Genomic DNA, 15,020 nt, shown 5'->3' on the forward strand with positions numbered 1-15,020 from the left:
CCTCTTTACCAAATGCTTAATGGAGCCTCCAAATTAGTCTTTACTTTAGAGCCCACATTCTAGAGCATAAGCTCGCCAAGCCAAATTCACTTTGCAATTCCTATTTCTCACCAACTTCTTTATGTCAACATCTCCTAACCAAGGCAATGGAATAGAACCTCAGGGCTATGAAGACAGCAAAACAGTTGACTCCCTGCATTGGTAGGTTCAAAAACAATTTTTCCAAGGATTATTTATTTTGAGAGCGAGCATGCAGATGTGCATGAGTGGGGGAGGGGCAAGAAGGGGAATGAGAATACCAAGCAGTCTCAGAGCTGTCAGCACAGAGCCTAAGGCTTGATCTCACCAACCATGACATTAGCACCTGAGCCGAAATCAAGAGCTGGATGCTTTCACTGACTGAGCCACCCAGGCATCCCAAACTTTGGTCCTTTGATTCAGGTATTCATACAGAGTTCACTACCTTAAGAGGTACAGTATGATTCTAGACAGACCTTACAAAAGGGTCTAGGTGATGTGCCGTTAACTTCACATAAATCCACTAACCAGACAAGCATATTTATATGTTGTGCATATTTTTTACTTAGGTTGCTGAATCTTCCATAGATCTTGTTCTCCTTTCAGTTTTTGAATTTCTAAGACACCAAACATACTTTTTCTTCTGGAACTTTAGAAGAACTCCAAAGTCTTTTATGGCAAAGAGCTCGCCTTACATTTAATTGCTTCTTTTTTGACCGTTTCACCAATGAAGTGATTCACGACTGAGACTGGCACATGAAGATGCGTGTCTTCTGATGTTACAGGTGATCCCGGTGATGCGCTCGTGCCCCCGTGTCATCGGTCAGGTTTTTCCCTCCCTCCTGAATATTCAGAACACTGAGATAAGTAGCCAAAACTAGCTTCTTAAAGAGAAAAACAGGTGTTGTAATTTCCTGCCATCACCCAGTTCTCTGCTGACTCCTCCCCTGATTTCACAACAGTTCTCGAGGGGTCACTTGTGGATTGGCTATGGCAGCTGGGGTTGGCTACGTCCCTCACGGAGATCGCTCCTGAGCCACCAGCACCCCTCATTTGTGACTGTGTGTTCTCAGGATTCGGACTGGCTTTACTATTAGCCTGAGCAAGAAAATTAAATTAAATTTAAAAAACAAATAAGCATAATCCTAAATTTCTGATCCTGGTAAAGACTTTTTAGATGTGTTTTAAGTGTTTATTTGGAAGGTGGCTGACAATGATATTCTTGAGAGCTCAGTTTGTGCCAATCTTGCCTGGAAGTTCTAAGTTAATCTTTCTTGATAACTTGCTCAGAACAGGAAATAGGGTTTCCAGTGTAGGATAACATAGAGGCAGGTGTAACAGGCAAGAGCCACAAAACAGGCTTTGTGTAGAGGATGAAATCGGAGGAAAAATAAAATCAAATTCTCTCCAATCAGAAAGATTAAGGTATTTGATCATGTGAACAGGAATTTTACCCCGAATCTTTGAACAAGAACTATGAGGAGACTGTAAAAATGAAAATGAAGGAACATTTAACTCAAAAAATATGATCGGAAATCCAACTTATCCTTTAGGGAGGATATAAAACTATGAAGCTGGCTAATACTCCCTCACCATAGTAAAGGAAGAAGGAAGTGTTTAAAGACTTTTTCTGAATTCATCCCTGTAAATTAGTATTCATGAAGCTACTAACATTATTCACTTAAAGAAACATTCCTCAGGTGAAACATATTTTACTTGTACCTTTATGAAATATTAGGGATCCTTCACTTTTTGTTTTTCTTCAAATGCTTTGACACTGTTCCGTTGTTCATACACATCATGGACAAATGTTTAGTGTGACAATTATGATGTTGGAAATCCATCCTTTGCTTAAAAAGTTCAAACTTAAGCTTCTTAGTAAGTTTTCCCTTAAAGGTGCAGGGTACCCAAATACTATAAAGCTTAATATATTGTGTTAGTGCCAAGATCAGTGCAACTCCACAGTCATCATCCTACCGTGGGAGAAGGGAGAAGCGATTCTGACAGTTCTAAACCTGAAACTCGGAGCTGCTCGGAGCTGCTCAACCCCCGTCAGGAGACACAGACGGAGGGCTGCTTTAAAGCAACGTGTGGGTGTTCTCACATGCGCTGAGTCACACAGGAGAGTCTGACACATGCTGGACTGCAGAAAGCACTTCTGCAACAACAGCCCGATTATCACTGCCCACGGCAGATTCATACACGGAGCAATGGCTGCACAGAAGGGACACCGGCAGATGCTTCAACAGCGCTCCAGCCTTGCTCCCTACTGAACCACACAAGAAATGATAAAGGTGACAAGTGTGAGAGGGATTTAGTGACGACAATATGCTTTTGTCCAAATAGGTTTTGGAAACAACCCTAGAAACACCACGTATGAACAAAAAGTTCAACCTTTCCTACTTGAGGACACTCCAGAGACTCCATTCAGGTGAGAACCCACAGAAACAATGGGAGCCCTTCAGCAAATAATCCACTCTGCACACCGGAGGGGAGAGCCCAGAGAGAAAAGCACTAGGCAGTCTTGACCCATGACACGAGTGCAACTGGCCAGGAAATGCAGAAGGTGGTCGGTGAACACTGGTCTGTGCAGTGACTCGATGATTGGAAAGGCCTCTATGGAATTCAAACCACCCGTGTTATGTCAACTGTCCAGGGCGATCTGATCGAAAGGGCTGCCCAGCATTCTTGCTCTCATATTCTCCGGGGGAATGAAACACTCTTCTCACGGCTCCTGTAAAAGCTGATCACCCCTAGCACCTTGGTTCAATTCCAAGCTCTCCTCTTGTCCTCCCCCTCCAGCGAAGACAGCGGAGGTTCTCAAGACCACCTTGAGGTTCCAGATGGAGTCTCCTAAATGGCGGGGAAAACTCTGGGTCTGCCATGGACCCCACACTGTGGCCACTTAGACCAGTGCAGAGAGGAATGAAGATTTCAGGGTTACAATGGTCAACGATCCAGTTCTCAGAACCAAGCAAGGAACCATTATAAAGCTGTGACCTGAACCAACTGAAACACAGCAACTTCTGGACTGTCCTAAAATCATTTGGTTATATTTCTGAGAGCCGTAATACTAACATTTGAGGCTAAATCTAAGGTTGTGTGTTCCACTTCATCTTTAACCTAAACTAATTTTGATTTTCTGTTGCATTTTTGGTAATCGGTGCTCAACCCTGTGACGAATAGAAATTCCTTCTCCCAATGTCCTTTTGTTCACCCCACATAAGGACTTCTGGAACATTGTACAGCTGGTAATTGGCTAAGGAGACATTCCCTACAGAGGCTTCTCACTCCTCAAATGGAAGGTCCTGCTTCTGCTTTTCTGCACAAGCTTCTTCCCAACCATCACCTTAGTCCAAGAGGGCAGCCACCTTCCTCTGTACACCAATCAGGGCAAATTTGCTTCTGCCCTAGGTTGCGTGTTTTTTGACACAAGACTCACCTAAGATATGCAAGGGGTAGTTACCAAACGACTCCTTAATGTATATTGCACTCACATGAGAAATGAAAGGCAACCCATCCTCTCTCTGTAGCCCATCGATCGACAGAAACGTATCTTATGCACATAAACACTGGAGCACAGGGGAACAGAGAGCAAGGATAAGGGAGAAGCCAGAGAGGCAGGGAGAGATGGTTGCCTTGTCCACTTGAAAAAATGACCAACCTGGATTGTCTCAGGTAAGAAATCAGTCCTTTGCTATCATGTAAGCTCCTCAGTGTGCCCACCAGTGTTACATTGGCTCAGAGGAAGGCAGATTTCTGTTGAGGGTCAAAGTCCACATGGAACGACACAGAAAAGGTTCCGCAGCTCTAGTAGATAGCTGCCTCTATTTGTATGAGCTAGGTTATGCTGCAGAAACACATGACACCAACACCTCAGTGGTTTAACAAAAGTTTATTTCTCATTCCCATAAAGTCCATCACAGGTCTGGGCCATTCTCCAGAACAGTTCCTCACCAAGGGGCCGGGGGCGGGGCGCTCAGACTACTTTGACCCTGTGGCCCCTTCCTGTGTGGGCTTCCATGATTGACGCAGACGAGCACTACCGAGTCTTGCACCAACAATGAAAGGCTTCAGCCCAGAAGTGAGGCTTCTGCTCACAACCCATTACCCAAAACTACCTCGTGACCCTGACTTCAAGTAGCAGAAAACCACAACCACTCTCTCTACTCTTCACTAGAATACGAGTCCCGTGAGAGCGGATTTCCAGCTCTTTTGTTCACTACTATCTTCTCAGTCTAGAACGGTGCCTGGGCCCACGAGAGATCCCCATCAAAATGAATGAATGTAGCACCAGGAAGATGTCCACATGTATCCCGGGATGACACAGTACCAGTAGTCGAAGGATGAGGGCGTTGGGTAACAGCTATGCAGACGGGAGCTTCAGAGCTGGCTGTGCTTACGAAATCATATTTGAATCATCTTGAAGAAAATAAAGTCTCATTGAGGGCGCTAGACCATCGTGAAACTTAAACCATAAAGCACTGCAGTCAAAGACCACATCAGCTAAGCACTATCACCACCAGCAGCGCTCAACTCCTGAAAGGAGTTGCCAAGAGCCATAAACGCACCTGCTTCCTAAGTGTAGTCAGTCTGCCCAGCGTATCATGGGGAGCAGGGGAAAGAGAAAGAAATGCACGGTGAGCATCTACTACTGGCCAGGCTGTGGGGTGCTTTTCCTTCACCAGCCCCTCCAGTCCCCAGAATAACCCTGAGTTGAAACACAGTTTTCTCTCTTTCACAGAGAACGTGGAGGCTTAAGTGTTTCAGTAACGAATCAAGCCACAGGAATGTCTTATAAGCTAGAAACAGACACAACACAACGTCATCCAGTCTGGCCCTGCAGGGATAACACACACATCCATCCTGCAAATCCTACCTCCAGGCCTAACTCATGCAACCAAGTGACAACCAACAGACCCACTAGCCATAGGGTATCCGAACCTGAACTTCCTTATTTATAAGGTACTTAGAAGAAATCATTTAACCTCTTTCCTGACACCACCTAAAAGCTCTAATGGGAATACATGAGAGTTGTTGTAGATAAGAGCTCTAAGAAGATCCACAGCCTACAGAGATTTTCAGCCGTCTATCATGTCTCACCCAAGGCTGTTGTTAGATGCTGTGCACAAAACAGAGACATATATACCCCACCTGCTTAGTAACAGTTTACAGTTTAAGACATCCATCCAACGTGGATGTGGAGTCACCCATTCTTACCCACCAGTCAGCATCAGTTCCCAAACGTTTTCTCTTGGGAACCCTATCTTCCGCCATTCCCAGTGAACCACATCCTGCCTGCAGCACACATTCTGGTTCTAGTTTGTTCTTAAAAACCAAAGCCAAATTACAGAGCAAATTAAAAAGACCTGAGAAGTTCATCCTGAACTTTCATTAATTCTCTTTAGGCTTCAAGAAAGTGCTAATTTTTATGCTTCATCATACTGAGATTATAAGAAAAGGACTAGTTTATTTTACTGCAGAAATATCTTTACATGTCATACACAATCCATGGCTAAACATTCCAACCCGTTTTCATACGATCTCATTAGAGATGTTTATCTTTTTTTCAAACACCACCAATGAGGTATAAGATAGTGCATTATTAAGTTACCTGGCAGATTCACTAGTGGTGAAGTAAATAGCATTTCATCACAGTAAAACTGGCGCTAAAAGGATTCAAGAGCTAAAGTTGCTAAAATGTTCAGGAAGGAACTCAAGTGATGTCCAACTTTGGGAACAGTGTCCAATGACAAGGGAAAGGAAGAAAATCCAATTTAGCTCTTGGAAAACTTGACAACAGAACTCATTTTTTCCCACGCGGGACTTAAAATTGTTAAGTCAACTACCTTGAAGGCAACTGAAGGCAATTAAATAAGTAGGTTATTGCTTTTTCTTTTGGGAGACCGTGCTATAAACGTTTCTGTTATATGTGTTTAAAAGCGACTGGGAATTCGATGCAAAACCAATAGAATTTACCCTCTGCGATCACAGAAGACTGAGTCATGGGCGCATCTGCTCATTAAAGCTGGCTTTGTTACTTTGCCAGATACTATTGCAAAATGTTTCCCTAACTGAGAATGTTTTTTTCAATACCTTTCTTACTAAGGAATTCCCAGAAGGTCATGTGTAAAAATGTAAGTAGTACAAAACTACTTATAGAGATCCCTGCAGAGTCAACCTTGATTCCTTTCTGTGAAATATGTTTTTATCAATTTTTGCACCGATGAAGAATTACTCGTGCTTCACAACTTTGTATTTTTTCATAAATGTCAAGGTCAACCTCTACTTGGTGAATTTCTTCATGCTGAGGACACAAGATGAACTTCCGGTCAGCGGTGAAGTTTCTGGTGTCTAAGGAGGCTTGACCGCCTGCTGAAGTTTCTCCGGCAGGTGCTGCAAGTATATGGCTGCTCACCTGTGTGGGTTCTCCGATGCTTAATAAGGTGGGAGTTCTGACTGAATTTTTTTCCACATTCGTGACAGGTAAAGGGCTTCTCTCCAGTGTGAGTTCTTTGGTGCGTGTGTAGATTTGTATTTTGACTGAAGCTTTTCCCACACCAGGAGCATTTGTATGGTTTTATTCCTTGATGTGTTGTTAAGTGCTTATTAAGATCTGAACTCCATCTAAACCTCTTATCACACTGTTGACATTTATACGGTTTCTCTTCAGTGTGAATTCTTTGGTGCTTAATAAGGTCAGAGCTAACTCTGAAGCTTTTCCCACATTCTTGGCACTTAAATGGCTTCTCTCCAGCACGGGCTTTCTTGTGAAGATCCATAAGTTTCAGCAACTCTTGTTTCCAGCTTGAAAGTTTCTTTTTTTTCTTCACAGGAAAATCTCGATGCCACTTCCCTATCCTGTGTGTATCACCATGGTTTTCTTTGCCTGTTGTTTTCTGGGGAACTTTTGCTCGGGCCTTTTTTGATACTATGTCTCCTGGTGCTTGTATTTCCAAATCAGAAACACATATAGGCTGATGGTTTTCAGTGTCACTTTTGTGCTTTATTCCTGTCAGAATAAACGGAACAGTCAGCCCACTGCACAGCAGAGCAGAACAACTACAGGAATGGAGAGGAAAATCCAATGATTATTGACCACAAAATACAGACAGACAGAATTTAAAATGTTAAGCCCTGCGAAGGTTGCTATCAAGGCATTTATCGTGTCCCATGGTGTATTTACCTGTAGGCAGCTCTCCAGGACTGTCCTCGAGCTCCGTGGACCCTTGAACCCATGGCTCTTCCCCTTGCTCTAGATACGAGATCACCTTAGGTTTGGGGAGCACAAACAATGCTGTGAAATGCAAACAGTGAGATCAAGGACTGGCAACTCGACAAAGGTCCACCAACTCCATACGACTCCAGGAAGAGTAAAGGGCAGTGTACAGCGCTTTAACCCAAGGGTCACATGGGTAGACTCTGTCACACCCGCTATCAGGTTAACACGGTCTTCCATCTGCGGGTGGTACACAAGTGGACACGGAGAGATAAACCTAAGCTGGCTCCACGGAAAGGCGAAAGGGCATGGGAATCCACCCACAACGCCCCTCTCCTGCCACCGAGACCGCCCCATATTAAACAAGATGGCACCCAGCCCGAGAGGCTGCAGGGAATACAGATTCGTTCTATTAATTCTTTAGGATCCGCCCGAGTCTGGCGGAGCCAGGTGAAGGGCAGTGGGCTGCGTTATCACACGCGCCAGTGATTCCTGTCATGGGAACAGTAAGTGTTTACTTAGCTCTTGAGCACCACGCACTGGAGAGGGAAGCTTTTTCCCACTCTTAGCGTTCACCGGTTCTTGTCCAGGTGGAAGAAACAGACCAGAATCCCTCAGTGAAACTTTCCTAATTATACACTGCCAAACCGGGAAGTGTGCATCACTCGGTCATTCAGGCAATGTGTACTGACTGCCTGTCGTGTGCCAGGCACTCTCCTTGGGCTGATGATACAGTGGTGAGTAAGTCAAAGCACCCCGGTCTCATGGAGCTTACCTTCTACTGGGAGAACGAGACAAGCAAACAGCAATCAACAAAGCGGTCAGCATGGAATAAATGTTTTGAACAAAACTAAAGCAGAATAACTCAGCATTTAAGAGTCTGCTCCTCTGGGGCACCTGGGTGGCTCAGTTGGTTAGGCATCCGTCTCTTGATTTTGGCTCAGATCATGATCTCATTGTTTGTGAGATCAAGCCCTACATCAGGCTCTACGCTACACAGTGGAGCCTGCTTGGGATTCCCTCTCTCTCTGCCCCTCTCCCACTCACACGTGTGCTCTCTCTCAAAATAAATAAACTTTATTTAAAAAAAAAAAAAAAAAAGATTCTGCTTCTCTGAAGTTACTTGAGATGAGGTCGTATGGAAGGCCTCTTTGAGAAAGTGATATTGGACCAGAAAGGTAAAAGGGAGAGATTTAGTATGTGGCACAAAATGTGCCAGGCAGAGAAAAGAGGAAGGTAGAAATGTGCGTAGCAAGTTCGAGAAACAGAAAGATCGGTGAGGATCAAGAGGCCTGAGCAAGGGCACAAGTGGCAGGAGACGAGGGCAGGGAGGTGAGTAGGGTCAGATCCTGGAAGATCCGAATAAGCACTTCAGTAAGGTTTGGATTTTATTCTGAACGTGATGAGTCATTATAAGGTGCTGACACGGGAAACGTCACGATTTGATCAGTGTTTAAAAGATTCTGGCTGCTGTGTGGAAAACACAGAGTGGGAGGGCAAGAATGGTGGCCGGCGTACCAGTCAGAAAGTACCAAGGTCAGTCTGGTTAGACATGCTCCTAGCTTAAACCAGGAGGCTAAGAGCACGAGGGAATGAGACGTGGTTGTACTCGGGCTACACTGTGAAGGTTGAGCCACAAGACAGTGATGCGATAAAATGGGGTATGGCGGCAAGATCACCGTAAAGAATGACTGTATGTTCCTACCTCCGAGGAACTGGGTAAATGCTCTTTACTAAGTTGAGAAAAATAGGCCAGGAACAGATTTGGGGGGAAAACAAAAAAAATCAGTCAAGAAATCTAGACAGTGTACGAACACCTGGACAAAGCTCCCAGGTGATCCGGATGCACCTTTCCCCTGCCCATACACCATCTAGTTGAGAAACAACCAGTTACTAGAACAGAGCCTCTCACGGGAGTACATTCCCAGTAAGCAGCGGATATGACAGTTTACTTAATTTCTACCCAATGGGAAATGGAGATTCTTTACCTAGAGAGATGACAGTCTCATAGTTTTCCCGCATGACATCATTGTAGAGGGCCTCCTGAGTGGGATCCAGGAACTCCCATTCTTCCTGGGAAAAATACATGGCCACTTCTTCAAATGTCAACAAGCTCTAAGGAAGACAACGGGCTTCAGCTCAGTACTTGCCACTAGAGAAGCAGCCCTTCCATCCAGTCCATGAACTACATGTTAGGTCAGGCACTGAACGAAATAAGAGCCAACATAAGTATACGTACCTATATATATATATGTGTGTACACACACACATACATACATATATATGTATACATATATATATATATATATGTATATATATATATATATTTTTTTTTTAAGTCAAAGGGGAGAAAGGAAAGAGGCAAAAGGATCAGCAAGAGAGTAGGAAGAGCCTGGTTTCCAGGAAGAACACTGGCACCTGTGAGCACCTGCAGGGCAGCGTGAGTCATGGGCCCGGGGAAAGGCAGCCCTCGATGGCTGGACTGCACAGCTCACCTGGGACTCAGGCAAGACGAGCTCAGGTGCCACTGTCCAGTCTTTGGTGATTGTCTGCTCAGGAAAGGCTAGGATCTGGTGAGCAGGCACAGCTGTGGGTGGAAAAGAGCCAGAAGAAATGTCTCTCACTTCTATGAACATCCTTAGCTTATTGCTAAAAGACAGACAATCCTCAATTCTTTCATCAGAGATGTAATACCTTTAAAACTGTTGCCTGTTACCTAGAAGTGGCCTTCTGACCGGACGCAAGAACTGAACACCTACCGGCTTCTACACCAGGTTCCCCAGTTGACGGTCTTTGGTTTGATGAGTGAAAGCAATAAAAGGAAATGTTTTTTTCCCTTATGTCATAAATTGTTCAAAATTGGGCCAAAACTAGAGGTTTACAATTGCAGAACTCAGTCCAGTGTGCCAAGGAATGTAAAGGGGAAAGTAAAAAAGAACGTGGTGAGTTCAAGAAACAGCAAGATCAGTGTAGATAAAGAGGGCTGAGCAAGGGCACGAGTGGCGGATGAAAGGGTGCTAGATCTTGGAGGCTCCTGGGACCTTGGCAAAGAACTTGGGTTTTGTCCTAAATGTGTGAGAAATCATCTCAACATTTTAAACAGGGTAATCTCATGATCTGATCAAGTTCTTTAAAAATTTGGCCGCTGCGTGCAAAGTAGATTGTGGAAGGCTAAGAGCAGTGGCAGAAGGAGCTAGTTAGGAAGTACTGAGGTGAGCCTGGTTACACATTCCCCTGGATGAGACCAACATGCTAACAGTCAGACTCAGGCTGTACTTGGCGTGCGGAGCCCGAGGACATGGTTACATCAGTAGTATGGCAAGAGAACAAGATCAGAGTCAAGGATGAACACAAATGTTCTGGCCTCAAGTGTTGGGTGAGTAGTGCTGCTCTTTACGGAGATGGGAAAGACAAAAGAAAAGCAGCTTAGGAGAGACGGCAGGGAGCAATCACGAATTTTAGGGTAAGGAATGAGCGTGTGCATTTGCAAAAGGCTGTCCAGGTGATCCGGACATGCCTTTCCGTGCTCACACCATCTAGCTGAGAAACAACCGGTTACTGGAACACAGCCTCTCACTGAAGTCCGTTCCTAGGAAGCCAGGAACATGACAGACTACTCAACGTCTACCCGACGGGAGAGGGAGATTCTTTACCTAGAGAGATGACAGTCTCATAGTTTTCCCGCATGACATCATTGTAGAGGGCCTTCTGAGTGGGATCCAGCAACTCCCATTCTTCCTGGGAAAAATACATGGCCACTTCTTCAAATGTCAACAAGCTCTAAGGAAGAGAATGGGCTTCAGCTCAGAACTTGCCACTAGAGAAGCAGCCCTACCATCTGGCCCATGGTAGACCCCGGGCACTCAGCGAATTAACAGCATTTGGTATTTTTTAAAGTGAGAGGGTGAAAAGAAAAAGGGCAATAGATCAGCAACAGACTCGGAGGTGCTCATTTTCACAGGGAGAACACTGGGGCTAACACGCCTGTGAGCTGGGCAGTGTGGGTCACGGGCCCGGGGAAAGGCAGCCCTCAATGGCTGGGCTGCACAGCTCACCTGGGACTCAGGCAAGACGAGCTCAGGTGCCACTGTCCAGTCTTTGGTGTTTGTCTTCTCAGAAAAGGCTAAGATCTGGTGAACAGGCACAGCTGTGGGTGGAAAAGAGCCAGGGGAAATCTCTCTTGCTTCCGTCCATAAACATCCTCAGCTCATTTCTAAAATACAGATGATCGCGATTCTTTCAGCAGAGACAGGACACCCTTGCAAGTATATGTGGTGCCCTGGAGTGGTCTCATCAACATATACAAGAGCTAAGTATCTACCGGCCACTAGAATGGGTTCCTCAGCCTTTGAGAATGAATAAATGTAAGAAAAACCTTTTTTCCCCTCTCATGGTGTAAATTGCTCTCACTTAGGCAAAGTTAAACAAATTTGAAAATGAAGTACTCAAGATATCCGGTGTACAACAGATCTATTTTTTTTTAGCATTTATTTGTCTCCTGGTACAAAAGTGTGTTCATATTCTACCACCGCTTTCTAAAGAACAGAATATTTGGTGTTATTACCAGGGTTCTGTAGTCTGGATGTTTCTGTATCCTGGGCCAACCCCCAAATTCACCCACAGCTGGTGCTCTACTGCCATCTAGGGGACATCGTAATTGCTACGTGGCTGAATCCGCCCATCCACATAGCTGGGCATGTTCTGGTTCAATAAGCTCTTATCACAGATCCCAATAAGGGAATTATCATGATGTGCCTTACCCCTCTCACATACAGGCTCAGATTCTTTATGAGTGTTCCCGCTCAGCTGTTCTTGCAAACCTTGGTATGTATTCCAGAATTCTTCATCCTGGGCCAGGCCCACTGGCTGGGACTCTGCTGTTTCTCTCAAGAGCACTGACTCCTTTCCCAGCTCTTGGATGGCAACCTAGAAATAATCCCCACCTTTGTTACCACAAAAGTTATTTTTGGTTTTGGGGTTGATTGTAGAAGGAGGAAAAAGCGAACAGTCCAGATGGTAGAAGATATACAACACTAAAGGAAATGACAAAAAGGCTTAAAGAAACAACGGGCGACCAATTTTTCAAAAAGAATTCTCCACAAAATGTGGCAATATTGGGATAAAAGGAAAAGAAATGTGGCTCACGCTAGCCCTCCACCACAGCAGGCCCCACCCCTCTAAACACAGTGCAACTCAGACTACATAGGCCACCTGTTATCATGCTACTTTGACAGACCTTCTCTCTTGACTTTGATCCCTGCTTAATGTTTCTGTCTTCTCATTCTCTCAAAAGATTAAAGAACAAAGAAAACGGTCTCATCAACCAGATTATCCCCATGGCCAGGAAAGGCTTTCAGAGAATGGGGGACGAAATGGGAAAAGAGAGGGGAAGAGAGTGTGGCTCCAACCTACCTCCAGATGATTTCTGGCACCACACATATGCCTGCCTGTGTCTTCTTCCCAGTTGGCCTGACGCCAGCTGGTGTTCTGCCACGTGGCTAAGAACACGCCCTGGATTCCCACGGACCAGCAGAGCCAAAGACCAACTGCGGAGGGCGCCGTGGAGGCTCTCTCATTTGAATCAGAGGACACTATCCCTCAATGTCTCTCTCCTCTCGGCTACTCTGCTAGGATTTCCAAAGCTGTTTCCCTTTTTTCTGCCTCCTTTTCTCTCCCCTTGCACTCTTCCTTCGTTGTTTGGGTTTTCCTTCTCTTTACTATCTCCACTCAACTTTTCGTTTCTAAGTGTTCTCCCTTTTTCAGGTCCTCCCCTTCCTCTCCAACTCCTTATTTCCTTTTACTCATCTGTAACTCAAAACCCATGTCCTCGGGCAAGCCATACTAGGCTTATGACTCTCCATTCACCCTGGCTCTATAGATCACAAACGCAGTCGTTCTGGAAGGCCAGGAAAGTATCTGTGAAACCTGAGACTACTGCTGTGGGTCTGTGGTTTCAGGCTTTGCCTCAGTTGTACTAAAGGAACAATGGAACAGTGACCTAATTCACCTTATTTCTCAATGAAGTGCCCCCCCCAAATCCACTTTCACCCTATTTCATCACGGGAATCGGGAATCTTTCTTCTCACCCTGTTCCTCGTTTGACCAGATTCCCTCTCCAAGTGTTCTACCAGGGTCACGGCCTCCTCAATGCTTTGTAGATGGTCCTTCCTTATCCGGCTCTGGGTGTCCGTGGGCAGAATGGTCACAAACTGTTCTAGCACAAGCAGTTCCAGGATCTGCTCTTTTGAGTGGATCTCAGGCCTCAGCCACTGACGGCAAAATTCCTGAAGCTGGCAAACAACTTCACGAGGTCCGGGGGCGTCATGATAGTGGAAGTTCCGGAAGTGCTCGCGACAGCTTTCTGGACTGAGCCTGTCTGTTTGTGGGGTATACTTCTTACTGTGACTGGAACTCTCTATCTCAGGTCCCTTGCACTCCCACAGAGCCCTGATCTGAGGGCTCAAACAGTCAGCCACCTTCATATCTACCATCATTACTCTGCTGTAGGAACAGTTTTACTCCTGTGTTGGACACCCCGCCAGCACCACCTTTGGCAAACGAGGCCCAGTCAGCTCTGGAGCAAAATCAATAAAACGATCTTCGTCCTAGAGTAGTGAACAGAAAAAAAGTGCACGTCAGAGAGAGTGCCACAAGAACTTTGTTATCTCCTCTTCATAACAACAGACAAATGAACAGAAAAATCCTGCCTTGCTTTCCCTTTAAAAAATCCACTGCCAAGGGCACCTGGGTGGCTCAGTCAGTTAAGCCTCCAACTTCAGCTCAGGTCATGATCTCAAAGTTCTTGGGTCAGGCCCCCCTGTAGGGCTCTGTGCTGACAGCTCAGAGCCTGGAGCTTGCTTTGGATTCTGTGTCTCCAGCTCTCACTCTGTGCATGTGTTTCTCTCTCTCAAACATAAATAAATATTAAAAAAATTTAAAAATCCACCGCCAGACTCTTTGTCTCCTATTATTCAGGTGCAATAAGGTACAGCTCGTTGAGAGACAAACGTCCACTGAGGGCTTGGCCTTCCTAAAAATGGTCACAATTCAGGAAAGGTTGGACAGTGAGAACACCTACAGCTTCTGGCTGCAAGGAGCTTGTCCAAAGATTTCACTCTCGTGCTTCCTACCCCACCTTCCCCATGCCAAGGGGCCATCCGGACAACATTCTGAGTTTCTCTTCAATCTTAACGTGTCATCCCGGTCTCCTGTCTATAGTAAGGGGGTACAACCTCTCTGACCCTTCATGCTGTCGTGAAGATGGAAGCCCACAGTGCATGGAACATTCCACCTTCTCAATTCCACGGTATGCCTACTGGCAGGAGACCTGGGACAGAGAAGCGACACCAGAGAAGGAAAGTAATTAGGGAAAAAGGAGCCTTAGCATCCCCCCAATTAAGCAACTAGATGCTCAACACTCTCCTTCGGCACCTCTTTGCAAGAACTGTAAGAGGGCACCGTGCACACGACTCGTTCCTGCATTTTTAAATCTCTCCCTACCTCACCCAGAACAGTAAAGGCGGACCTTAGCTTACAAAATGTTTATCCAAAGGCAGTCGTAAAAGAGGAGAGGAGGGGAGTTGGGGGTGATGAGGGTGACCCTTCAGCCCACCTGCCCTTTCTTCCACGGTCACTGAGACCTCGGGGCGAGGCTGAGGACAGTCTCGGGAGCCTCGCTTTCCCTGAGCGATCCCGCGGGAACGGCACCCAAATTCGTCCCGGAAGCCACGGTACTCCCCCGTGGCCGGCTCCCGGCTGCCCAGCATGCTCAGCAGGCACGAGG

At 45.8% G+C, this 15,020-nt stretch overlaps 1 protein-coding gene across 15 annotated transcripts in view; it reads right to left on the reverse strand.

The window, feature by feature from the left end:
- Positions 1-15,020, reverse strand: part of ZNF75A (zinc finger protein 75A) — a 61,574-nt gene that overhangs the window by 46,022 nt on the left and 532 nt on the right. For 9 of the 15 annotated variants that reach the window (XM_078440166.2, XM_078440172.2, XM_078440168.2 and 6 more), the window contains exons 2-7: positions 13,324-13,842; positions 11,998-12,163; positions 11,293-11,384; positions 10,891-11,017; positions 9,733-9,824; positions 9,226-9,352 (exon numbers count right to left, since the gene is read on the reverse strand). In XM_078440166.2, the coding sequence (XP_078296292.1) occupies positions 9,226-9,352; positions 9,733-9,824; positions 10,891-11,017; positions 11,293-11,384; positions 11,998-12,163; positions 13,324-13,731 (1,012 nt within the window). In that variant the 5' untranslated portion in view covers positions 13,732-13,842. Of the gene's footprint in view, positions 1-5,452; positions 7,031-7,204; positions 7,316-9,225; positions 9,442-9,732; positions 9,825-10,890; positions 11,018-11,292; positions 11,385-11,997; positions 12,164-12,649; positions 13,843-15,020 lie in introns of those variants that run through there. The other 6 variants (XM_078440162.2, XM_078440163.2, XM_078440160.2 and 3 more) reach the window with 6 other exon arrangements.

This window comes from Panthera onca, chromosome E3, assembly GCF_046562875.1.
Source record: "Panthera onca isolate mPanOnc1 chromosome E3, mPanOnc1 haplotype 2, whole genome shotgun sequence".
Taxonomy (NCBI): domain Eukaryota; kingdom Metazoa; phylum Chordata; class Mammalia; order Carnivora; family Felidae; genus Panthera; species Panthera onca.